This window comes from Panicum hallii, chromosome 1 (assembly GCF_002211085.1).
Source record: "Panicum hallii strain FIL2 chromosome 1, PHallii_v3.1, whole genome shotgun sequence".
Lineage (NCBI taxonomy): Eukaryota > Viridiplantae > Streptophyta > Magnoliopsida > Poales > Poaceae > Panicum > Panicum hallii.
Window position 1 is genome coordinate 56,944,485 of NC_038042.1, and position 26,843 is coordinate 56,971,327.

Here is a 26,843-nt window from a genome sequence, read left to right on the forward strand (position 1 = left end):
TTTCCCGAAGTCTGGAGGAATCACGGCGGACGGCGAGGACCTTGAGGGCTTGAGTTATATGGACTGGCATGCTATTTTCCATTTGGTCGGATTCAATTTGGAAGATATAAGCCGTCAGTGGAGAGGACTGGAAGAATTGGAAGCTGAAGGATAAAGTAACAGCCCACCCATCTCAATGCAAAACTTGGGAAGACAATCATGGAACTCTGTAAAAGCTGCTGGGCACTCAGATCTACTAGGAAGACAACCGTCAAATTCAAGAGTGCTTGCGCCATGCAGCCTGTAAATCCCAAATCATACAGTTATGCATCTTTTGGAGTTGACTGACAGAGGAACACCCGAACAGGTACATGTCCATGACGAAATCTGAAGTCATGGCGAGCTGCGGGAACAAGGCCCAGCACGTAGTATTACAGCATTGCATCATCACATGACTAGTAAAAAAAAAACTGCATAGCTGATCAGTACAATCAAGCAGATAACAACTGCGAAAACGAAGATCAGACATCCGGCCAATGCACATTATTGAAGATGTAATCAGAACAAGTGTGATAATACAATGGAATTCACTCTTAAGGATATATTCACACTTGATATCCTTTCAATATTAAGAGCAGGATGAGTAGAACTAATACAGGTTAGATATTGGAGTGGGCATCAGAAACCCGTCAGATTTCCAGATATCTGTTCAATGTTCCTGCAATGCCGGGTTACGTGCCTGAAGAACCCAAAATGCCGCTGTAGCATCGACAGAAAGCTCTAGGCACACTAGTCAGGGGAAGTACTACTGGCATATTTGATCACGCGGAGAATATACAGAATGAGACACTAACACAGTCTCACACTAAGAAACAGAAAACCCGATACGAACAACTTACATACATACAGAAAACCCACACCCAAGCCAAGCAGACTTTTCATGATTGACTACTCTAACTTACAGGTCACAAGTCAGTCACGTGACATTATGTTTGGCTTCGGAATCCTCATGTTCATAACCCTGAGACTTCTTCAGTTTTGCTACTAGAACCCACATATTGGCGAGCTCACTTTCCAGGAAGGCTTCCTTCTGCTTTGACTCCTCGACTTTCCTTTGGAGCTCTGCTTCTTTCTGTTCCTTCTCCATAAGCATATTCTCTAGAGCTTTTTCCCTTTCGTGGCTTGCATTGGTGTCTCTTCTGCTAGCTGGCTCGTGTCTTCTGCTCATGCTTTCCCTCCTAGCACCTCTTGGTCCATTGCTAACTCTGCGTGGAGTTGGACTTCTCAGTGACGCCAACTCAGTTGCAAGCTTCTCATTTTGGTTCATCAGCTTGGTCACTTCTTCTGACAATGCTTTCAATTCGACGCCTGCAGCTGAAGCCAAGCCTTTTGCATACGTACTTTCCTCCAGTAGCTTTTGGTTGCGATCCTCAAGTTGAGCTTTGATTTCAATGAGTTCAGACACCTTTTGCTTCAGCTCATCAACCTCAATTGACTGAAGACCATAGTGCCAAAAAAATGGAAAAGTAAGGTAAGTAAAAATAAGAATGACATAATAAAATGATAGCAATGTAATAAAGAACGTAAATCACAAACAATATTTGAACATCTCAAATAAGAATGCCAAAGATTATTTTTGAAAAATATATGTTTAAAATGTGGTAAAGGTTGCAATTGCAATGAAGTGTATGACCACACAACATGGATGAAAGACGGCCTATTTGAACAAATTCATTCGCCTCAAATACCTTCACCACCACAGAATACAAGACAGCAGAAATTTTCAGTGGAAATGAGTTGGCTTTTGTTTTCTACCATAAATCCAACTTTTTTATATATAGCTGCTTGTTAACAGCAGCATTCGTGGAAGTTTGAATATTTACTGCTAACAAGTCATTAGCATTTATGAATTATGATTAATAGTCCTCCCGTGTATACTTTGAATATTGAATGTCAATGAAGCCATTAATACATCCCAGGCACTAACACAATGGCTAATTGCAAGTTAAGTTGTCTTTTTTTTCTTAGCATACAGCTTATAACCCCTGCTGCTGTTTTTGTAGTGGTTAGGAAGAGACCTCTCTTAGAACACAGAAAGCAATTGTAAAGAAAGTGGAAGCTAGAGCAGAGAAAGCAAACCTGCTGCTGTTTTTGTAGTGGTTCCGTAGAGACCTCCCTTGGAACAGCACTTCCTTGATCAGCATGGCGTTCAACTTCATGGTTAACTCCTCTATTATTCTGCATCATGCTATTTGACAGCAAAGCCTTAGCTTCAAGAGCTTGGGACAGCTGTTCTTTGAGATGAGTAACTTCAGCTTGTAATTCCATGCATTCACTTATCTGAGAGGTAAATCAAAGAATTGTCATAACTGGCTCCTAATCATTTCACCATTCACCTAAAAGATCTCACGCATCTAACCTTCTCATTTAGCTGTTCTTGTATTACTCTATTATCTGCGGCCTTAACCTGCAATAAGAAATCTTAAATGATAACCAAACACTAATGAATGAAAAGACCATGAAATATAATCGGATTATTGTGGTCATTAAAAATACGCTAAACAATCACACATTTTATACAATCAAATGAAACCATTTAACAATGAATAAGTGTTGGATCAAACTCAAATTAAATCCATTTGAAAGGCATACTAATTTTCAATTTTGAGAAGGTGGGTGTCTTGTGTCTGTGAAATGTCAGATATGCAAGCATGAAATTTGTGATGAAATTTCTTTAAAAATCTTAAAATGCTTGTGTTATGTCATCTATCTCTCAAAAAAGGTGATTGGTATTTCTTTTCTGCCTGTGACCTATTGCAACCCGATTTCCAGTGAAAGGGACACCGGACACAATCCAGAAGTACTTGATCAAGGAAAAGTCTATATACCTCAAGTTCGAACGATTTCTCATTGAGCTGCTCAAGTAATTCAGGATAAGACTGCAAAATCAATAAGAACCATCCAATTGTTATACAGAAATGCTCAGTAAAGAGATAGCAGACAACCAAAACAAATATAGAACATTACCGGTGAAAGTTCTAACTCGTCAGCCTTTCCTTGACTTCCCAATGTTGCATGAGCTATCTCTCTTTCCAAAGATGCTATCTGCCGCTTCTTCCCCTTAATTTCATCACTGATCTTCTTCATTTCCATCTTCGATACCAAAAGGTAAAAGGTTAAAATCCTGGAAAGGTCGTAAAAGCACACAATGAACATTAAGGTAAGGGAGTACCTGAATGTTCTCACTCTGTGGGCTTCTTCCAGCTTCCTCTGTAAGGCGCTTAAGAACACTTGTTTGAAGTGCCACCTCCCCTGACAAAATCTTCAACTGCTCTCTCAATAAATCAACATGGTCTATCATTTTCCCACTTGTCTGGTACCAGATCACATATTACAGCATGTAAGTAATGGGATCTCTTGAAACAAAATAAAAAATGCATACATCTCTGATCCTATTGGATCCTGAACAGGGGGGCACCATCACAATGTTGCCAGTAAGAATATTTATCATTTTTTAATTTATGCATAAACTCCTAAGGTGGTGCAGTACCTACAAAGACTAGGATCTGCCTATAGCAATGAACAAACAGCGACTACTGTGGTAGTAAAATTATCATCCTGATAAATATGCCCTACATATAGAACAGTAATTGAGAAATCGCGAGAATCAGCCTCTCCAAGACAAAACTGTACTTCTGAACATCTTTTCTTCTGTAGAAGACTTGTGAGGCAGCAATTCTTATTCTGGAATGGCATGTACAATCTGATAATATTTGTCTAAAAAAGAAAACGTACCAAAGGAATTTCTTCTCCGTGAATGCTTCCAGAAGGAAATTCCCCATGGCCAATGCTAAACAGATCAGCTGATACATTTTCACCGGCCAAAGAATTTGAAATTCTTGGTTCTGCATGAAAATTGACACTTTCCCCAATAGGTGTTGAAGGGGCGGTTGATTTAGTCAAACTGGACTTGTCACCTTCTGAACTTGTCAGGATAGAAGCTCCATCACGTTTCTGGAAATCAATATAGCACATGGATTCATTATTTCTTTAATTTGACACCAGGATTCAACATTCGAATCTCTTTGGTATTCCACTTGCAAATATGTAAAAGAGCAGCTAAAAAAAATGAGTCAATGCAGTATTGGCTTGCGGACATTTTAAGTCCAAGATGCAATGTTTTGCAAAGCTGGCATACCCGGAGTTTAAACCAGTTGAGAAGTCCTTTCCTATTCTTTTTTTCTTCCTTTGAAGAATCTTCAAGTGATACACCAAACCCTTCAACAGGAAGAAGCAATTCATTGCTTTCATTATCCATCACTATATCTCGTCTTCTGTATGGAAGATATGCCAGCTGCAATGTTAGCAGGCAAACTTAAGCAACTCCGTGTTTATACAGAAACACTGATAAGGGATTCGTCCAATTTTTCCAAAGAAGGATGGACAGATAAAATGAATATAGCAGGTAGTTGAATGGCCAATCATAATAATTTCATAAGCATACTGCATACGTAGCCAGACCTCTTCTTCACCAAAAGAATGTCTTCGTCTTGGTCCAGGATGTGGAGAAAATCTAGAAGTCGGGGTTGCCTTAGTAGAAACCAGTATAAGTTTTGTTAAACGCTGTATCCTTGCAAGCAAAGCAGCTTTAGCTTCCTCCTCTTGTTCCAGCCTAGACTGCAGCTTGACGTTACCATCTTCTAGCTTTTCAAATGTTGGAAAAACAATAGTTAGGAGGATTTGAGGATACACCAGCAAAGCAAATATGTGGCATTATAAATACATATAATCTATACTAAAACTACAGCACACCAGAAAAATAATAATTACATCCAATATAATGTCATAAGCAGAGGTTCAACTGAAATAAAACAACATAGCACCTTTTGTTTCCAAAGGATGATATTATCTTCCCCAGTATCTTTTGAGGGTGTGCCAGTAATAATACCCATTTTCAGCTGCTCTAGCTCTTCCTTTAATCTGCGAATCTCAGTCTGGTACTTCTTTATCAAGGATTTCTCATCTATAATCTGCAAAACATAAAGAAAGATCCAGAAGCATATATCAGAAACAACTAATTTCGTATATATCAGTGACAAACTACAGTCTACGAATTATTGCCAAGTAAATGTTAGGCCTACTTTGTTCTGTGATGCTTGGATCTCAATGCGTTTCGCACGGTGGGCAAATTTTAGTGTATTGTGGGTCTCTTCAGAATTACTTGATGCTGGTGTCACTGTGCAAATTAGCTGCAAAAAAAATTATGAGAAATCCTGATAACATTAACAAGTAGCTCCCAGCAAGCAATGAGCAACTTACTGAAACACGCCCTTGACCACTGAGGGATGACTGAAGTAGTCGTGTTAATTTTGAATCTCGATACGGAATATGTGTAGCCTTTCCATCAGTCAGCTTTGATATCACCTGAAGAGGGCGAAGCATGGGCTCATTTCTAATTCGAGATACCAGGCAGCATATATCCACACAGAGCTGATACTAAAATTAAGAGCATTGCTTAACTAGATTCTTGAAGGTAAAGGGGATAAAAGGGCAAATGACAATCTTCTTTCATCAAACTTAATTTAAAAACATTTGCCAATTACCTAATATTTACCTCATAAAAATGTGATTTACTGAAACAATGAGACTAGCCTAAGAATAACTTGTGGTAAAGTAAATAAACTGTGCCACACATCCATATGAAGGATTCAGAATGCTCAGATGGACTCCATTGATCAACGATCCAACACACCATGACGTAAACATTTTAAATCATCCAACTGTGTAGTACATGCACTCATGAAAAATCTAGTCAGTCAACCTGTCATATCAGGTCATGTTTAGAATGGATAAAACATGTGTGCTGATGCTTGGGTATCAAAATACCATGACAAACAACCAAAATGATAGGTTTTAGTATTAAATCCTACCGTTCCAAGAGTTAGCAAGCTTTTGTTGATATAAGATCCTTCTTTCCGCCGTAGTCCAGTGGTTTCCGCCCTTGAGCTCTCCGAACCTGCCAGATCGATGAGGTTCTGCAATTGAGTGAGACAACTTGAGAATCAATTTATGCTCTGGCTTCCAGGACCAAGACATGTTGGATGCAAAACAAAATAAAATGGATAAATAATGCACTAGTATATTTAACTAAGTGCTAAGGTGGTAATTTTACAGTTAAAAAGTAGCAGGAGACAAACTCACCAGCTGTGAGAAGGTGACAGCTTCCCCTTCATTAGCCTCACCACAAGGGCTGCTCTCTATAGTCTGTCATGTAATGAAAGGAGACATAAAAGTTCATCCCTAGCATCAACAGCTCTTCCAATTTAAGTATGCTTTGAAGATACAATTAATGACTTGCAATATGCCAATGCAAAACCAAATATTAGTGCTTCATTGTTCTTCAAATAGCAGATAGACACAAATTTACTCTACACAGAATTGTTACACCTCATTACCAGTGTGAAAATAGTATGACTTCTGCTACTTAGTAGATTGAAGTTGGTGGATCCAACATGTCTATGCTCTGCAATCAAAATGGACACAGTAATTAGTATTTCTTAACATGTTGATCAACAAACAAAATCAGTGATTCAGTGGAACAAAATAGTAGACTAAGAACTACAGGCACTGTATGTGCAGGCTTAGCATCATTATTAGAAGGTTATGGGCTAATTCGAAATTGGAATTGTATTGGATAAGGAGTTGCAGGATTATTTTTAGATTTATTCAATGTGCTAGGGGTAACTACCTTAATTTAGAGGTGTTTTCTCTCTTTCTTCGAGTCACTAAGAGTGTGGGGAGACCTCAGAAATACCTCCTTCAAGGAGGCACTCATCTGGTTTTCCTACTTAAGGTAGAAACTTATAGTTCCTTATGAATCAAGTCAAATCATCCATATAAGAGGGGTAGCATTGTATCCATTCAAAACAAGCAAGAGTTACACCACTAGTTCATCTTCTTGTGACACTGCCAACACCCACACCACCTTCAGCAGGTTTGATTTTGTTTAGGTAGGTGGCTGACAAAGTAGATTATAAGGGTGGATATAGCATGAAAGACTTGGCAGACCTGATCCACTGCAAACCTGGTCAATGTTTAAAAATCTTATAATTTTTGAAAAGCTAGCATTCTTATAATCATGAGTGTCGCTATCTGTACAAACTATTTCTGCAACTCCTTTACCCGGAAATCAAATGGCTAATCACTTGGGTGGTGGCTCACTTATCAATAAAGGGGCCAAACACCTGGTTGTAACAGAGCTGTACAAATTAGTTGCATGTGAAGTATTTCATCTTAGAAGCATTTTCTCAATAAATATTTTTTTGCAATGGCAACCAAGAGGCTATTTTAGAGTGGCATTTTGCTCATTTGTTTACACTATGAACTGGCATATAGATTTTCACCTTACTAGAGTCTTTATGAAGATATTTTCAGTAAGTTTCAGAGCTCTACAGGATCGTTTACTTAGTCCTTAGAAAGAGTCATCTTGTTGTTTTAAGGGTGCGTTACAGACTCTTTTCTTCTTAATATATTGATGCGCAGCTCTCCTGCATGTTAGAGAAAAAAAGAGTTCTACAGGATCCTTTTTCAGGAACTTGAAAAGAATTGCCCCTAAATCTTACTTATAATAGTTCAACGTCATGCTACAACACCATTTTGCACATGAAAGTTTAGACCTATCACGAAGATCATTCTGAAATAGAATCACCAGGTAAAGATTTTGGAAATCACCTTCGCCAGCTGCAATAAGGGACAGGGCATGTGCAGGAGATAATACAACTTCTTCCTTGATACCATCAACAAACGTTCCCTGAGAATGTTAATGCAGAATTGTAGATCAAGGAACCATCAGAAAACTGTACAAAACAATACACTGCAACAACACCAACAAAAAGGGAAAAAGGAAGAGAAAATGAATATATATACAGATATAAAGCATCAATAATAGTGATACTATTAGGAGATCTATGCCCATTCATGGTTCAGGCAGGTGAGTAACTGATTTTACGCGCTCCTATCCAAGGAAAAACCTGTGTATATTCCACCCTTTGAAGTTCCTTTTTACTGCCTCCTCCCATGCCAAGTTCAGCCAACCCCTACCTCTCCTAACATTATTGTCACGCCTTAGGATTTAGCTATGCACTGGTGCTTCTGGGGGCTCTGTTGGACATGTCCAAACCCTCTCGACCAGTGTTGGTGACAAACTTTTCTTCATCTGACTACCTATGCCTATCATGACCTGGTCCATTTTTGTATGACCACAAATCCAATGCAACAGACGCATTTCTCCGGCACTTAACTATCAAACACGTTGCCTTTTAGTAGGCCAACATTTTGCACCATACAACATCGCAGGTTTGATCGCCGACTCGCCATCCTATAGAACATATATTTTAGCTTCTGTGGCACCTTCCTGTCAAAAAAACAACACATTGCATCCATCCTAAATGCTAACAGATTTAGGAGCGGATTTTAATTATTCTACCAGTTGAAACTCTTCATAAAATATCATGTTTCAGGGACTCCTGTTCCAGACTTCCAGGGAAGAATGTACTAACATTTAACCTAATACAAGTACCAAAGACCCTACATGTATCAGTTTTCAGCATATGTTGAAAGACATTACAAATGGGAACAAGCAACTTTGAACCTTTGGATGGCACTATTATCTTGGTATAACATTTTCGGAAAAAGGCGCAGTATTCATCCACTGGGGAAATCATTGGTTTCTTATAGCTTGAAAACTTAGCGAGTTTTGTAGAAAGAGTTATAATGACGTGGATATATTGGCACCTGAGGATCCTCTCTAATTCGCAAATTCTGACCAGCAGGGTTTAGTAGATCATTGACAACCTACAAACCAATGAGCCGTCAATCAGAACAGTATAATCAAGAGTTACAGTTCATTTTGTAGAATAAACTCTCATCGAGAGACATTTATAGAACAAGCATAAGTACATCAAATTACAAACATTATGATGATAACAAAAATGATTACATTGACAAACCTCATTATAAATTTCCAAGTATGACACACGTAGGAGAAACTCACGATTCGGTGTCTACAAAGAGAAACAGAGCAGTAGTATAAGAGATTTGGCTGCATCATGTCTATGCATATTTCACCATATCATAATACAAGACTGGTTCGTGTTTAAAGAATACCTCCTGTATAATGCTAAATGCATCTTTGACAGCCAAAGGTATAATCCCCGGGGATCTTTGGTCTCCCTGACTCAAAAGAACAAGTATATCAAGACACTAACAAAAATTATAAAAATGTGAAGAAACTAATGAATGTTGTTCAATATTAGTCTAGTCTAGTAAATAAGGGAAGATAGATGTTCTCATGAAACAGTAAGTTGCGAATCATATGCTTCAACATAGAAATGAAAGTTGCTTATGGCCATGCATGACAGCAGTTTAGCGAGTGAAGCAATTTCATTTCCTCTCCTTTTATGGGGATGGCAGACTTGGTATAGGGATACATAAGCCTTAGATAACTGAATAAGAAAAGAAAACCTACTCAACCACAATCTGCGGTCATATTTTAGCTACCCACATTTTTTCCTGAATTCACATTTTGGACTGCACACAGAGTCAGTGATAGACTAAGAATGAGATAGCTAACGTAAAGCAAAGATATGAAAGCTTAATGTGATGTAAGTTTTCTCACATGCATCGTGTGTGTCTTCCCACTGCTTGTAACACCATATGCAAATATTGTACCTGCAACAATATAAGTTTACCATATTACCATATTTAACTTTAAGAATTAAAGATACATGCATGCAATGAAACTCAGGATCCATTGTTGCATTCAACCAATGAACACGGCAAAGGATTATATTGTCTGTTGCCCAAATGTAATATTGTTATGATACAATAATATATAGAAGAAGAAGATAGATCATAATAACATGACATTCTGTAAATAGAGATCAACTTGTTTTTATATTTTAAGAGAATATCCAAAAAAGAAAGAGCAATGTGTTGCTATGATCTAAGTCATAAAATACCGAAGAAAACATAATCAGTAAAACAGGAGATCATTTACCATTTACTCCCTCCATGGCACCACTAATGACATGTTGAGCTGCAACGTCATATACATGACGGGTTGTAGTAGTTGGTGCAAAAACCCGATCTGGATATCAAACAATATTAGCCTGTGTTCACAATTAGAGTTTAAGATGATGGCAAATTGGTAGCCTGCGAAATGTGCCTATTTCCATAGAACTAAAGCCCAAATAATAATTTCTACTTGCTACATGCAGCGATGCAACATGATTCTCTTAAATGACTTATTATATAGATAGGAGACATGTGACACCAGTATTACAAAGTTTCTTTGTTCGGAACAAATAATTTTGGTGCGCAAACCTCGAAATGACAATTTCACTCCCACAAGAGGGAGCATACTGTAATAAAGAAATATATTTAGTAAATTGGAATTCCTTGTACTTATGTGACACTGTCTATTTAAATTGTTTTTGGAGACTAAAGTGAGATAATTAAGTGGCACCTAGAGGCCTCAGCAGCTAAAAGGTAGTAAGAACATTGATACATTTAAATACAGATGAAAAAAGATGGATTGTCATGACAAGATTTATTTTTTACGTAACCCATATAGAACCACACATTATGAGCCAGTCACCCAGCATATATATTATGATAAAGCACAGGAGCCACAACCTGTACATGAAATTCATCCCCCAATGCATTGTATGACAAGACTACCACGTCACAACACGAATTTCTTGTGAATTGATGGTCTGATGTAAAACAGTCATTCTACCAATATCAAGAACAACGAATGAAAACTTAGTAGCATGAGTTTCAAGACAACCATATCAGATGCATGACCACAAATTGTCCCAAAGCCCAAGTCTCCCAGTGGATGGGGCAAGTTATTGGAGGGTACAAGTTTGAGCTATTCAAGGGCAGGCTATTCTCAGTGTTTACCTACCAATGAGCTGAATCACCTAAGTTGCTCCTGCCTTATGGGAAAACTGATAATATGGATTAAAAGGCGTGTCGCATGTAGCAAATATGAATCTAAGAAGCCAATGATTAAGGAGCACGCAAGTGCCACAGCAACCACAAATTCACACGAAAACCGCGCACATACCGTAAGCATATGCGACGTTGGGGTTCTGCTCGCTCCGCACGACCGTGTCACCATCTGCGTACCACGCGACCTCCTCCCCCTGCCGAATCTCCCGCGGGCTTCACAACCGAGACCAAAACTCAAATCAGTCCACATTCCCCCAATCCAACCGCAACAAAACGGACCACCACTGCAGTAGCCAAAGCGAGCTGAACCTGAGCGGGCGAAAGCGGACGGTGACGGTGACATTCTCCTTGGGCGCCGGGTCCTCATCTAATCCGGCGAACAGCGGGGACGCGGGCCCGTCGAGCGAGAGCTCCGGCGTGAGACGCGACGAGGACGTGGTCGTGGTGTTGGTCGACGTCGGCGAGCCCGACTGCGGCTGCTGCTGATGATGCGGACCCTTCGCCGCCGCCGCCGATGCCGACCCCGTCTTCCGCTGCCGCGACGCCGGCCGCGTCGCCATTGCCTGCAGGGCGCGAGATCTAGCAGCACGAGGCACCCGCCATTGGATCCGGTCACTTTACGCGGGTTTCTTCTAGGGCTTTTCTCCCTTTCCGGTTGGGTCACTCACTCGTGGGGCGGCTCGTCCCCCTTTCGGATGGCTTCCCCTTTTTGCTTCCGTCGGAAGCGATGCGGGGGTTGCCGCCGCTGCAAGATGTTGGGGAAGAAAAGAGAGCGCGGACGCGACCAGCTTCACCTATTTCCCGTTCGCCAACTGGGTAGCGGAGGCCGAAGGGAGCGGGAGGGGGTGTGAGTGCAAACCGGGCGGCGACGCTGCCGTGCGGGCCCCGACGACGCTGACAGGTCAGCACACTGGTTAGTAGGTGTTGACTCACCAAAGTCGATTGGAGTCTCGCGGTTGGCTGCCCGGTTGCGACGGTAGGCCTCATCCAACTGATTTTTTAGGGAAGTTTTGCTTGAAGGCGCAGGAAGAATCATCGAATTTTGTTGGAGCTTTAGCTAAAGGATCTGAAAATCGTTCGTCGTTGGGTTGCTATTATCAGTCAGCCATACTGCTGGTTCAGTCGCTGTACTGGAATAGTCGTTCGAAACGAACAATGCACCATGTTTTAGTTTGGTCATCCATGTAGTGAGAATGAGTTTTATTTAGAAAAATGGGAACAGTCAAAGGAGTATGAATCTTTGCTAGCTTAGAGAAACATGTTAGTGCAAAGTAGTGTTTCAGTGACCCGTAAAGACCTTCTGACACGCTGACACGTCCGTAAACGAATATTGCTCGCGAGTCTGACTTCGCATAAACCGCCCATTGAAATCGAGCACCAGCGCGCTGAGCAACTGACCTGAACAGAGCAGCAACAAACAAATCGAGCTCCCCGACTGTGAAAACGGAGCCACTCACCGAACCAAGTTTACCAGGGGTACGCCGTACGCGACGCATGCGCGACAGGTCAGTTCTGCGTTGCGAGGCGCTACCGATCGATCTCCTGTCGCCGTCAGCGTCGCCGTGCTCCGCCCGCGACAGATCGGGCGCCGGAACCCGCCGAGCGAGAGCGAATCCGCGCCAGCGACAGCACACGGCCCGTCGGCCCGGCGGAGGAAGCACCGCCGCGGGCGCGCGCGTCCGGCTGCGGAATCCGCGCGCCCGGTCGTTTTCCGACAGCGGACGGGCTCGGCGGCTTCCTTCCCCGCCGCCGGGACCGCGCGCCCGCCAAGCGAGCCGAACCGTGCGTCCATACTCCATACGGTACGGCGGCGAGTCACTCGCGGACGCGTGCTCGTGAGCACTGGTGACTGCTGACTGGTGCGTGGTGCGTGCATGCCAAGTGCCAACCAGCTGCGATCAGAACGCCCCGGGAGTAATAATGAGCTGGGTTGGGTTGCCAGCAGCGAGAACTCACTTTGGATGGACGCCATTGCTTGTGGAGTTGTGGTATGCAGGGGCTTCGTGCTTCGGCGTGTGCATGGCACTGTCGTCTGTCATCTGTGGTTAGTTGGGCAGCGCCGGTGCCGGGCGTAGTGCCAAGTGAAGGTCAGCTCGGCTGCGTGTGGGCGTGAGACGCGCCACATGCATTTGGCCTTTTACCACCAGCGGAGCAGGGGACAAAGGCTAGAACGCCAATTTGAACGGCCAGAGGTTTATAGACTATAGTTTAGTTGCTCGGCACATGGCTCCAAGCCTTGAATGTTGGCAAAGCCCGTGAGTAATAACTGCACATCTCCCCATTCTCGCTCTCTGTTGTTGTTGTTGTTTGTTTTTTTGGTTTTTTTAATTTGAAGAATCCCCATTTCCGCTCTAACTCCTGTTTAGATATCCATGGATGGGCTCTATCTAGTTGATGGAAATGAGTGGATGTGGCGGGCTGACGTGCGCTTTACATGGATTCCATGATTTCCTGGTGGACCGTGAGCATCGTGCTAGACGATTCGTCCCCGTTGTATTCCAGTGACGTGATGCCGGCCTATATACTAGAAAACTGCAGCACTGAGAGCTTGTTGTGGCCTGGGCTGCTACCGCGAGTCTGCAGCTCCGCGTGTGCCGGCATTCGAACTTTCGAAGCAAGGTGGGTTCAGCAGATGAGAAGGATGGACCTGCAATCATCCATTTCCTTCTTTCGAGTAGAAGCTTCAGAGTTCTTTAATGCATAGTCATATCTAATGGGCTAGTAGACGCCTATTGATTACAAGATAACGTGCCAAACAAAATCCACCTGATGGGGACGCTTCGTCGCGTGCAGCGCCGGAAAAAGGTGGTGCAAAAGTGAAGGCGGTGAAACAATCAGTGTCCTGCAAAAGCTCCGTGAAACAATCAAGCATTGAAGCACAAGCACCTGCCCCATTAGCTGTCGTGATGAAAACCGTACCAGGGGTTCACTGTACCGTCACAATAACTGCTTCGGTTACTAGACGAGCCACAGTATCCCAGTATTTGACTTGAGGTTTGCCAGACTCATCATCTTCTTCCAGCTCCGAGCAAATCTGAGAGGAGATTCTCGTTGGTGGAAATGAGTGGATGAGGAGGGCTAAGGCGTGCACTTTTGAGTAGATTCCACTGTTAGTTTGATTTCAACCCGGATCGGTCCAACGACCGATCCGGAATTGGTTACGCGCCCCGATCGGGGGCGCACCGCTAACCCAATGGCGGGTGGGCCCCCGTCGCGCAGCGCCACAATAAAAGAAGGGTGGGGGCCGGGGCACGGCACACGAAGTTCGTCGCCGTGCCTAATCCCCACCTAAAACCCTAATTGATTCGATCCCGAAGGGTGGGCGCTGAAGCGACGGGAAGCTCCATCGCCGCCGCCGCCTCTGCACCCACGCCGGCTCCTCTGCATCATCACCGCCGGCACTGTTCGACTACACCGCCGCCCGCTCACCCTCGTCCACGACTCCGCTTGGCTTCCTCCTCGACGTCATGGCCAACAACCTCGAAGCCGGATCGTCCACTGGGGGTACGGCATTGTTTCCCTCTCTCCCTCTCTGTTTCTACCTAGAATAGTAATCAATGCTACTTGTATTGTTAATTACCGGGCTAATACACGATTAGTAGATCCAAAGTTCCTAACAATGGTATCAGTTAGCCTCACTAATCGGAATTAGTTTCGGGTAAGAGAGAAAGAGCAAGTAGAAGGAGGGGAATTGCATCAACTCGAAAGAAAGCCAGACAAACGGATCAAACCCCTCGGGGTGAAAGAACCCGAACGCACAGTGCATTCCCCGAACCCTAACCCTAACCCTAACCCTGGATCTAGCCCCAAATCAAGAAAAGTAGAGGGCTTACCTCGCCACCGGGAGCTACCTGCTCCACGGTAGAGCACCGCCGCTCGCTCAGGGGCTCCGGCACCCCACCGCCGTCGACTGGACCGAGATCCCGAGCCGTCGAGTTTGCGGATATCCACCGTGCCGTGGTGCGCGGGCTAGCTGGCCGCCTCGAGCCCACTCGACGGCGGCGCGCTCACGCACAGGCGAGCGCGCACGCCGGCGAGGAGGCCTGCGGCGGCGCCATCGCCTCCGTCGTCGGCGCGAGGAGGAGGCAGGGGGAGCGGCCGGGGGTGGAGCGAGCGGAGGAAAACGCGAAATGGGCTAGGGTTTTCCGAGAGACGCGGGCGCGCGGGGGTTTTGACCCGCCGAAGTCGACGCGCGACCGTCGATCTTGATCGGACGGTCGCGGTCGATCCGTGGACGCGCGGGCCTCTTTAGGCCCAGGCGGACGCCACTTTCCCGGCCCAGGCCCAGGTTGCGGCCTGGTGCGCGGGTGGGCGCCGCGCGCGCGCGTTGGCCGCGCTGGGCCGGGCCGTGCAGGGCCGTTTTGGGCCGAATTTTTGTGCTGGTTTGGCTCGGGTGCACAGTGATTTTTGGTTATTTTCTCAGAAACACATTTAACCACTTAATGCATGATTCAATCTCTATTTAGTTTTCACCAACGTGATAATTTCTATAGAGAGAAAGAAGTAAGAATGTTTCTGATAGTTAGAACTTTTATTTTTTTTTTCCGCTGCCAATTTAATTAAGTTATATCCTTTAATTATTTTAGACCCAACGAGATATTATAATTAAAGGAGTCAGTTTTCAGATTTTTTCTTCAGTTATAATATTGTTATTTTCTGACCAACGTTGATAATAGCAATATTACAATTTTCAAGTCAGTTTTCAGTTTTCTATAGTTATAATATTGTTATTTTCTGACCAACGTTGATAATAGCAGTATTATAATCTTTTAAGTAAGTTTTCCATGCATTTGCTCTAATTCTGCCCAACGGTGTTTTCGAATTAATGCAGCTAGTTAATTGTATATCTTAATATTGACTAACGTTAAATTGAGATATGCAATTATTGTTTTTTAAAAGGAGTTCTCACCTTTCTTGATTTAAATTTCAGGATCTAATGCCATGACATTCATTAATGCCATACCGCCGTTGGATGGTTCCAACTATGGGGTATGGGCACAGAAGCTAGAAGTGGCACTCGCACTGTCAGATATCGATTTCGCCATCACCTCACCGTTTCCCGCTTGTCCTGCGGAACTGGTGAGGGACCCGGAAGAGACGACTGCCGCTTGGCAGGCTCGTCAGAGAGAACATGCAAGTGTTCAAATGAAATTTGATCTTGAGAAAGCAAAATGGATCTCTTCCAACAGAAAGTGTTTGATGGTTATCAAAAGTTCCATCATAGACAGTATCAGGGGAGCAATCCCAGATTGCCCCACCGCAGTTGAGTACTTAAAGAAAGTGGAGAGTCAATTTGTTGGCTCTTCAAAAGCTTATGCTCAGACTCTGATTCAGAGGTTAGTCAATGATAAGTACACAGGCGGTGGTGTGAGAGAGCACATACTGAAAATGAGCAATATGGCATCTAAGCTAAAACCTATGGACATGGAGCTTCCTCATGCTTTTGTTGTCCATTTGGTTCTGGCTTCTCTGCCGAAAGAGTTTGAGACTTTTGTTGTTAACTACAACATCAGCCCAGACACATGGGACTTAGAGAAGCTCATTGCGATGTGTGTGCAAGAAGAGGAAAGACTCAAAGCCTCGCATGGTGACACGCTCAACTATGTTAGGCACAACAAAAGAAACAACTCTTCAGATAAAAACACGAGGCCACAAGGGAAACCTCAGTTCAAACGGGGTTTCACTTCTTCTTCTTCTTCTTCGACTCACCCGGGCAAGGGTGCAAAGAAAGATCAACCACACGTTGAAAAGGATCAATGCATGTGGTGTCACAAGACGGGACACTACAAGAAAGATTGCCCAGATTTTCTACGGCATTTAATTAAGAAAGGTGAGGATGTTATCACATTTATCGATGAGACCCTGTACGTAAGTTATTCTAAATCTACTTGGTGGATTGACTCAGGTGCAACTGTTCATGTTGCTAATTCTTTGCAGGGTATAAGTACAAAGACGATGCTACAAAGAGGGGATAGATGGCTGAAAGTCGCCAATGGAGTTAGAGCCGACGTTGAAGCAGTTTGTCAACTCACGTTAGAATTAGAGAACGGCTTTAAACTCCAGTTACATAATGTTCTTTATGTACCCTCTTTGTCTAGGAATTTAATTTCAGTATCATGTTTGGCAGATGATGGTTATAAGTGCCATTTTGGCAAAGAACAATGTGAGATTTTATTTGAAAGTCAGTGTGTTGGTCTTGCCATCCGACAAGACAAACTTTATATGTTGCCTATGCATGAGACTGTAAATTCTGTAAGCAATACCACAAGTATTGAACGCACGTCTAACGACGCAAGTCATAAGCGCAAACGATGCGACAACGAAAATTCAGCGAAATTATGGCACTGTCGTTTAGGCCATATTTCGAGGGGGAGAATTGAGAGATTAATTAAAGAAAATATTCTCCATCCGTTAGATTTTTCAAATGAAGAATATTGCATCGATTGCGTTAAAGGAAAGTACGTTAAGAAAATAAAGAAAGGAGCTAACGCAGTTCAGGGGTTTTGGAGATAGTGCACACAGATATCTGTGGTCCATTTCCCATAAAGTCCGTGGACGGTTATGATTCGTTCATAACGTTTACGGATGACTATTCGCGTTATGGATATATTTATCCAATCAAAGAAAGATCGGAAGCGTTAGATAAATTTAAGATTTTTAAGGCTGAAGTAGAGAATCAGCAAAATCTTAAAATAAAAATAGTAAGATCTGACCGTGGAGGTGAGTACTACGGTCGTCACACCCCGTATGGCCAAGTTCCTGGACCTTTTGCAAGGTTTCTACAGGAAAATGGAATAGTAGCTCAGTACTCTACACCGGGCGAGCCTCAGCAAAATGGAGTCGCTGAAAGACGTAACCGTACCTTAATGGATATGGTGAGAAGTATGCTAAGCTACTCCACGTTACCGATTAATTTGTGGATGGAGGCGTTAAAAACCGCCATTCATATTCTTAATCGCGTACCGAGTAAGTCGGTGCCCAAAACACCGTACGAGTTATGGACAGGGAGAAAACCCACACTAAACTATTTACATGTGTGGGGCTGTCCAGCTGAGGCGAAAGTATTTAATCCAAATATCGGAAAGTTAGACCCTAAGACAGTAAGTTGCCATTTTATTGGCTATCCGGAAAAGTCGAAGGGTTATCGTTTCTACTGTCCTAACGGATATACAAAGTTCGTAGAAACGAGACACGCTGTCTTTTTGGAGGATCAGATGATGAGGGGGAGCACGGTAGCTCGGAAGATTGATCTTGAAGAGAAGCGGGTTTTCGTACCTACTCCGATGATCCAAGATCCATTTTTCGTGTTGCCTGTTGCTGCTTCACCTACGGTGTCAGCATCTGTTGCTAGTTTTTTCACCAGTTGCTGCGTCACCTACGGAGCCAGCACCTGCTGTTAGTTCTCCAGCTACGGCGACGAGTCAGAACGAGGAACCTGTCCTTCAGGATCCGATAGAACCGATAGCCGCGCATCAGGGGGAGCAACAGCAGCCCCAAGTGGAAGAAGTGCCGATAGCTGAGGCACCGAGAAGATCTCAAAGAATAAGAAAGCCCGCTATTTCGAGTGATTATCAAATCTATAATAGCGAGGAAATTCAGATGGAGGGTGACCCCACTTCGTTTGAAGAAGCCATGAGAAGCGTTCATTCGTCTGAGTGGTTGGAAGCCATGAAAGACGAAATGAAATCGATGAGTACCAACGATGTTTGGGATTTAGAAGAAATTCCTAAAGGAGCCAAAACAGTGGGCTGCAAATGGGTCTACAAGACTAAATGTGACTCCAAAGGGAATATAGAAAGATATAAAGCGCGACTTGTGGCGAAAGGTTTTACGCAAAGAGAAGGGATAGATTATAATGAAACATTTTCTCCTGTTTCATGCAAGGATTCCTTCAAAATTATAATGGCGTTAGTGGCACATTATAATTTAGAATTACATCAGATGGATGTAAAGACGGCGTTCCTCAATGGGGATCTTTATGAGAACGTTTACATGGCACAGCCGAAAGGTTTTGTCGTGGAAGGAAAAGAAAGGATGGGATGTCGTCTAAAGAAATCCATTTATGGGTTAAAGCAAGCCTCCAGACAGTGGTATTTAAAATTCGATGAAACCGTAAGAAAATTTGGTTTCAAAGAAAATGAGGAGGACAACTGCATTTATGCGAAATTTAAGAATGGAAAATTTGTTTTCCTTATCTTATATGTGGATGATATCCTGCTTGCTAGCAGCGATATTGATCTGCTATTAGAGACAAAGAAATTTTTGTCCTCGAAGTTTGATATGAAAGATTTAGGTGAAGCCTCATTCGTTTTAGGAATTGAGATTCACCGAGACAGAAACAAAGGGGTTTTTAGGATTATCGCAGAAAGCATACCTAGAAAAGGTACTAAAGAAGTAGGGTATGCATGCGAGTAAGCCAACACCTGCTCCTATAGTCAAGGGCGATAGTTATGGGAATTTTCAGTGTCCCAGAAATCAGTACGAAATTGATCAGATGAAAGCGGTACCATATGCTTCAGCTGTCGGAAGCCTACAGTATGCTCAAGTATGTACACGCCCTGACTTAGCTTTTGTCACCGGGATACTTGGCAGATTCCAAAGCAATCCAGGGATAGAACACTGGAAAATGGTTAAGAAAGCCTTGCGTTATGTGCAAGGAACGAAAGACCTCATGCTAACGTACAGGAGATCTGAATCTCTAGTGATAGAGGGTTATTCAGATTCAGACTTTGCGGGAGATAGGGATGATAGAAAATCCACGTCAGGTTATGTGTTTACTCTCGCAGGTGGAGCTATATCGTGGAAAAGCTCCAAACAGACAGTAACTGCATCATCTACGATGTATGCAGAATTTATAGCTTGTTATGAGGCATCGGGGCAGGTTAAATGGCTAAAGAAATTTATACCCGGATTAAGAGTGGTTGACAGCATAGAAAAACCACTAAAGATGTACTGCGACAATGAGCCTGCAGTATTTTACGCTCACAACAACAAGTCGAGTGGAGCTGCCAAACACATCGACATAAAGTTTTATGTTGTTAAAGAGCAAATCCAGGATCATATAATCAGCCTTGAGTATTTGAGCACAAAGAAAATGTTAGCGGATCCGCTCACAAAAGGCTTACCGCCCAATGTGTTCAGAGAACACTTAGCCGGCATGGGTTTACGGGAAAGCCTATGATTCCTGGATAAGTAAGGGCCCAAAAGTACGGTTCTGTTTCAAACGGAAAAGTATGTTGTGGCTGTTAATCCAATAGTAATAACTGTTGCGACGAGGCATGCTCAATATATTTGATCTGAATGAAATCGAACGTAAGAAGTAAGTAAGTAAGTAAGTTGAAATCAAAGGGGAATGTTAGTTTGATTTCAACCCGGATCGGTCCAACGACCGATCCGGATTTGGTTACGCGCCCCGATCGGGGGCGCACCGCCAACCCAATGGCGGGTGGGCCCCCGTCGCGCAGCGCCACAATAAAAGAAGGTGGGGGCCGGGGGCACGGACGACGAAGTTCGCCGTGCCTAACCCACCTAAAAACCCTAATTGATCCGATCCGAAGGGTGGGCGCTGAAGCGACGGGAAGCTCCATCGCCGCCGCCGCCTCTGCACCCACGCCGGCCTCTGCATCCATCACCGCCGGCACCGTTCGACTACACCGCCGCCCGCTCACCCTCGTCCACGACTCCGCGGCTTCCTCCTCGACGTCATGGCCAACAACCTCGAAGCCGGATCGTCCACGGGGGGTACGGCATTGTTTCCCTCTCTCCCTCTCTGTTTCTACCTAGAATGTAATCAATGCTACTTGTATTGTTAATTACCGGGCTAATACACGATTAGTAGATCCAAAGTTCCTAACATCCACGATTTTTCAGGTGGGCCAGTGAGCATCGTACTAGACAGTTTGTCTGCTCTGTATTCCGGTGACGGGATCGTGGCATGTAGCCATATATATACTAGGTTTGGTCATTGGTGTGTTGAGCGTTTTTCTCATTTCTGGGCTGTACTGAAACTCTGCAAGAGCAGGTATTGGAAGGAAAGGTGACCTCAGAACTTCAGTAGAAGCCTAGAAGGACAGACCCCCGATTGTCGATTTCTTTTCATAACGATATCTATCTAGTAATGAACTAGACAGACACCTGATTGATTACTGTACAAGATAATGTGCCAAACAAAATCTACCTGATCGGGACACTTCGTCGCGTGCGACGCCAAAAAAAAAAGGTGATGCGAAATGAGTGGGGCAGCGATCACTCATCCTTGTCTCAGTCTCACTTGTATGATTGAAAAAAGTGGCTAGCTGTATCAGTTGCCCATTTGCTGTCTTGATTGAAGGACTTGTTCAGAACAATAGTTGCTACGATTAGCCAGGGCAGAGATGGCTGAACACATCTCTCAACCGACATTATTGAGGTCCCATTGGCAAGGTGACCTGCCCAATCACTTTATGACGATCGGATGGGACTTGAGATTTGCCAGCGGTCCATCATCGCCGTCCGGATCCGAGGGGGTGGGAACTGGGAACTGAATGTGCATTCGATTTGAGCACAAAAAAAAAGACTGAAACAGGAGGGGATTATCCCCTACTGGTTATATATTAAAGGGTAGAAAAAGTTTAATAGGAAACAACTACAAAAAGAAAATTACACAAGAGATTCTAGCCATATCTTTGTCTCAGGGGAAAATTTTAGCTTAGCCCTACGAAGGAGCAAGGCAAAAGTCGCTTTGAAAGCCGCTTTGCATTTCTGAACTGTTGGGACCTCATTCTCAAAGATATATGCATTTCGGACCGACCAGATGCTCCAACACATTATGATGATAATCTCCATGAAAAGGGGCTTTGCTAATTGGCCTATGAAGGATTCCATGACCTGAAAACCTGAAGATCGGCTGATTACACGCAGATTAAACATACTCCAACATTGCTTAGAGAAGGGACAGTCCAGGAAGAGATGTAAGACTGTCTCTTCCACATTCTGTGTACAAAGAACACAATTATAATTGGGTAGGACCATTGTCTTTCGTTTCAGGAGTTCTCTTGTGTTCAGTCTGTCCTTGAGCATAAGCCAAAAGAAGATCTTATGTTTTAATTGACAACAACTTTTCCATAACCAACTGTATGCAGGATGAACGTCAATATGCCGTTTGAGTACCTTATATGCTCTGCTGGAGCTGTAGTTTGAGCAAATCTCTGAGCCAAGCTGCCGATCGAACGCCAGGACGGTCTGGATCGATGCAAGGTCGCATTGTTCTTGGACTCATGCGAAACACGAACGCTTGTACTTGTACGTGCCGCCGCCAAGGCCCGATCGAGCGATCTGGTTACTAGCTCCGATCCTGTGTCCTGTCACGATCTCGTAAGCTGATGTGCACGCCAGACCCGTCGGAAGAGCGTGTTCCCACCAAAAGTCGACCCTAACCGGTGTAGGTACGAGTTAACTAAATTAAGCCTGGTCGTTCGCGAGCGACCGCGACGCGGCGAAAGGTACGCTGGACCATGCAGCAGGTTCTCCGTGTGAAAATCAGAGGGCAATAGGTTAAAGCGTGTGCCTCGTTGGAGGGCCGCCCTACGTGTTTATATAAGCGCAGGATTTATAGGATGGTAACAAAGTAGAGGAGTCGGCCAGGAGTTCTAGTTACAATAGAATATCTCTATCTCTGTTTATCTAAATTTTACAACAAGATTCTAGAACTCCCAGCCGATGCTTACTCTTGTTTGTTAACGATATTTGTTTACAATAACCAACACGTAGAAAATCTAATCTTATCTTCTAACACCCTCCCTCAATCATAACCGTGTGAGGTTGAGATTGACTTTGAAATTCTCCAGAAGCCGAACTGAAAGAGGTTTAGTAAACCCATCTGCAACTTGATCTCCAGTAGGCACATATTCTATATCAAGTAGTTTCTTTGAGACCCGATCTCTCACAAAATGATAATCCACTTCAATATATTTTATTCTTGCATGAAAGATAGGATTGGCTGACAAATATTTAGCTCCCAAATTGTCACACCACAACTTAGCTGCTCTAGGACTTTTAATACCAATTTCAGTGAGTAAAATCTGTACCCATATCAACTCTGCAGTAGCATTGGCTAAAGCTTTATACTCAGATTCAGTGCTAGACCTTGACACCGTAGGTTGCTTTCTTGCACTCCATGAGACAAGATTTGATCCTAAGAAAACAGCAAACCTACCTGTAGATTTTCTATCATCTACACTGCCAGCCCAATCTGCATCAGAAAAGGCACTAACAAGAGTAGAATCTGATCTATGGATATGCAGCCCCAAGTTTGTACATTGCTTGATGTATCTAAGTATCCTTTTGACTGCTGCCCAATGCAACGTAGTAGGAGCATGAAGAAATTGACAAACTTTATTAACTAATAATGCAATATCAGATCTAGTTAAAGTAAGATATTGTAAAGCCCCCACTACGCTCCTGTACTGGGTTATATCTTTTTCTCCTAAAGGTGACCCTTCATGTATAGATAACTTCTCATTAGTGGAAAGAGGTGTACCGATCGGTTTGCAGTCAGACATACCAACCTTTTTAAGTAAATCTGAAGCATACTTATCTTGAGTCAGGATAATACCATCTCGTACCTTGTTCACCTCTATTCCTAGGAAGTAGTTGAGGTCACCCAAGTCCTTGAGCGCAAATTCTTTGTTGAGATCACTTAGTAACGCTTCTATTGCTTTGTGAGTGGAGCTTGCAACAATTATATCATCAACATACACAAGCACAAAACAGTAACACTTCCCTTATTGTAGAAGAATAATGATGTGTCAGTCTTAGATGCTTGAAACCCAAGAGAAAGAAGCTTATTGCTCAATCGTGAATACCATACACGTGGAGCTTGTTTCAACCCATAGAGTGCCTTATCAAGTTTGCACACATAGTTGGGTTTGTGGAATCCTCATATCCTAGAGGTTGCTGCGTGTAGACTTCCTCCTCCAACACTCCATGAAGGAATGCATTCTGAACATCAAGCTGACGTAGGCTCCACCCTCGTGGCACAGCAATAGAAAGAATTATACGAATGGTAGCATGTTTAATAGCATGTTTAACAACAGGACTGAAAGTATCATCATAATCTATCCCATATTGTTGTTTATACCCTTTAGCTACTAGCCGTGCCTTGTACCTATCCAAGCTTCCATTGGCTTTTCTTTTAATTTTATACAGCCATTTGCATCCTATAACGTTCCTACCTTTTTGTGGAGGAACAAGGTGCCAAGTTTTATATTTCATAAGAGCTGAGTATTCTGTATCCATAGCATCTTTCCAATTAACATCTCCTAAAGCTTCATTTAGATCATAAGGTTCACTAGAAGAAGTAAAACAGCCATATCGAATAGTGCCATCTGTATATACCTTTGGTTTCCTGATCCCTTATTGAAGTCTTGTCCTTGTGCGAGTTGATGCAGGGTCCGTAGAAGATACACCTCCCAGAATCGGCTCCAGGACTTGTGCATCAGCAGCGGTCACAGGCAGAGAACCATGCAGTTCAGAACCTGCCGGTGATGTCGCGGCAGTGGGAGCCGTCAAGGAGCTCTCTTCCCGTCCCGCAATGCCGCGGGGCAAGGCGACGGAAGCCACAGAATCGTGGCCAGCTGAAGGATGCGTGGTAGCGCGCGAGTCGCCACGGCAGGTTGGAGACGGCGCAGCTGTCGATGGCGCTGCAGGAGCAGATCCCGAGTGCGAAGCACTCCCAGGAATCTGCACCGCATCAGCTTCAGGAGCAGCGTCTGGTACTGGAGGCGCCAAGACATCCATATTTGATGTGTGTTCTGCCTGATTTTGAACAGAATTGTCTCCAGAAATTTGGTTAGGGTCAGTAGACATATCAGCCGCATGATCAATCAAACTGTCTACCCCAGAATTAAATGTGGCAGGATTTAAAAGATTAGGTGAAAGAAGCTGGATTTCAGATCTCAAACGTGCACCCGCATTGCTGTGCAAGGAAGCAAAGCGAAAAACATTTTCATCAAATGTAACATCCCGAGAAACATATACCCCGCCAGTAGAGACATCTAAACACTTAAACCCTTTGTGTAAGCTACTATACCCAAGAAAAACACATTGCTCGGAACGAAACTGTAGTTTGTGAGAGTTATATGGGCGAAGATTAGGCCAACATGCGCATCCAAAAATGCGGAGAACTGAATAATCAGGTTGTTGATGAAACAAGCGCTCAAAGGGTGTGTCTAGATTAAGAATTTTTGTGGGAGTGCGTTTGATCAGATATGCGGCAGCTAGAAACGCCTCATCCCAAAATTTAAGAGGCATAGACGCATATGCAAGCAAAGAAAGCCCAACTTCTACGATGTGTTGATGTTTTCGCTCAGCCGACCCATTTTGTTGGTGAGCGTGAGGACAAGAAACCAGATGAGAAATGCCGATCTTATTAAAAAAAGTATTCAAGCGCTGATATTCCCCTCCCCAATCAGTTTGGACAGCAAGAATCTTCCTGTCAAAAAGTCATTCAACAAGGCTTTGAAATTCATGAAACTTCTGAAAAACTTCAGACTTATACTTAATAAGATAAACCCAGGTAAATTTACTATAATCATCAATAAAGCTCACATAATATTTTTTTCTGCCAACAGATTCGGGTGCAGGACCCCATACATCAGAAAAAACAAGCTCAAGAGGGGAGCTAGATATTCTAGTGGATCTAGGATATGGGAGTTTATGAGCTTTGGCTTTCTGACAGGCATCACACACGGATTCATCTGTTGAAGGACCTAAACAAGGAAGTTTATTCTTGCTAACAACCTGACGAACAATAAAAGAAGATGGATGACCTAAACGATTGTGCCATCGGGACATGGAGGGCTTGACGGCACCAAGAGCCGTCTTTATTGTGGATGTGGTGGGCATGGAATACAGTCCTTTGTGACATCTCCCCTTAAGCAGAATGTTCCTGGTGTCCTTGTCCTTGATAACAAAAAAATTTAGATGAAATTCTATGAAGGCAGAGTTATCAGAAGTTAATTTATGAACTGAGACAAGGTTTTTTTTAGCTTGTGGAACATAAAGAACATCATTTACATGTAGATCTCTATTAGGGGTATTAACAGTAGATTGACCAATGTGACTGATTGTCATACCTGAGCCGCTGGCAGTGTGAATTTGATCACCACCAGCGTACTTCTCCCTAATTGAGAGCTTCTCAAGCTCTCCTGTTATGTGGTCGGTGGCGCCGGTGTCCGTGTACCAATTGGTGTCGACGTGGTAGGATTGGTGGCGGCTCCAGCAAGCTTCTCATCTGGGATGAAGTCTTCTTCAAACCTGTGCCAATACTTGGCTGCGGTGTGGCCCTTCTTGAAGCAGACCTGGCAGACCGGCCTCTCGTCGCTGGAGTTGGTGGAACGCCTGATGTAGCCTCCCTGGTTGCTCTGGCGCCCGCCGGACTCACTAGCCCGGCCACCACGAGATGACCCGCGGCCTCCACGCTGGCCACGGCCACCGCTGCCTCCACGTTGATTTCTACGACCACCGCGACCAGCCATATTTGCTGATCCTTGATGCTGCTCGCCTCCACCTCTCATGAGATCCAACTTGGTCTCAAAGTTCAGCAACTGAGAGTAGAGGTCTTCAAGCGAGATTGGATCTACCCTCGTGACAAGGGCAGACACCAGCGGCAGGAACTCTTCCTCCAGGCCGGTGAGGATGTACTCGACCATCTCGTCATCTTGGAGCGGTCTTCCTGCTGCAGCCATCTCATCGCCGTAGCCCTTCATCTTGGTGTAGTACTCGGCGACGGTCATACTACCTTTTTTGGTAGTTGACAGAGCAAGGCGAAGATTCACAGCCCGGGCTCGGGTCTGTGATGCGAACATGGC

The 26,843-nt window shown here is 43.8% G+C and overlaps 1 protein-coding gene and 1 non-coding gene across 2 annotated transcripts; both read right to left on the minus strand.

Moving 5' to 3' along the window:
• Positions 1 to 506: 506 nt before the first annotated feature.
• On the minus strand, positions 507 to 11,797 carry LOC112891225 (kinesin-like protein KIN-7D, chloroplastic). Its single transcript, XM_025958167.1, has 23 exons — positions 11,305 to 11,797; positions 11,111 to 11,208; positions 10,037 to 10,126; positions 9,656 to 9,708; positions 9,145 to 9,210; positions 8,988 to 9,041; positions 8,773 to 8,832; positions 7,711 to 7,789; positions 6,435 to 6,502; positions 6,181 to 6,243; positions 5,910 to 6,014; positions 5,299 to 5,403; positions 5,121 to 5,228; positions 4,863 to 5,009; positions 4,501 to 4,683; positions 4,178 to 4,333; positions 3,775 to 3,993; positions 3,212 to 3,352; positions 3,007 to 3,132; positions 2,868 to 2,918; positions 2,399 to 2,446; positions 2,119 to 2,319; positions 507 to 1,474 (listed from the first exon to the last, which is right to left on the minus strand). The coding sequence occupies exons 1-23, from the start codon at positions 11,553 to 11,555 to the stop codon at positions 956 to 958; spliced, it is 2,991 nt and encodes a 996-aa protein (XP_025813952.1). The 5' UTR covers positions 11,556 to 11,797; the 3' UTR covers positions 507 to 955.
• A 14,766-nt stretch (positions 11,798 to 26,563) lies between these two features.
• Positions 26,564 to 26,702, minus strand: LOC112879134. Its single transcript, XR_003225959.1, has one exon. It is a non-coding gene; the product is annotated as a small nucleolar RNA Z247 (small nucleolar RNA).
• Between the last annotated feature and the right edge of the window lie 141 nt (positions 26,703 to 26,843).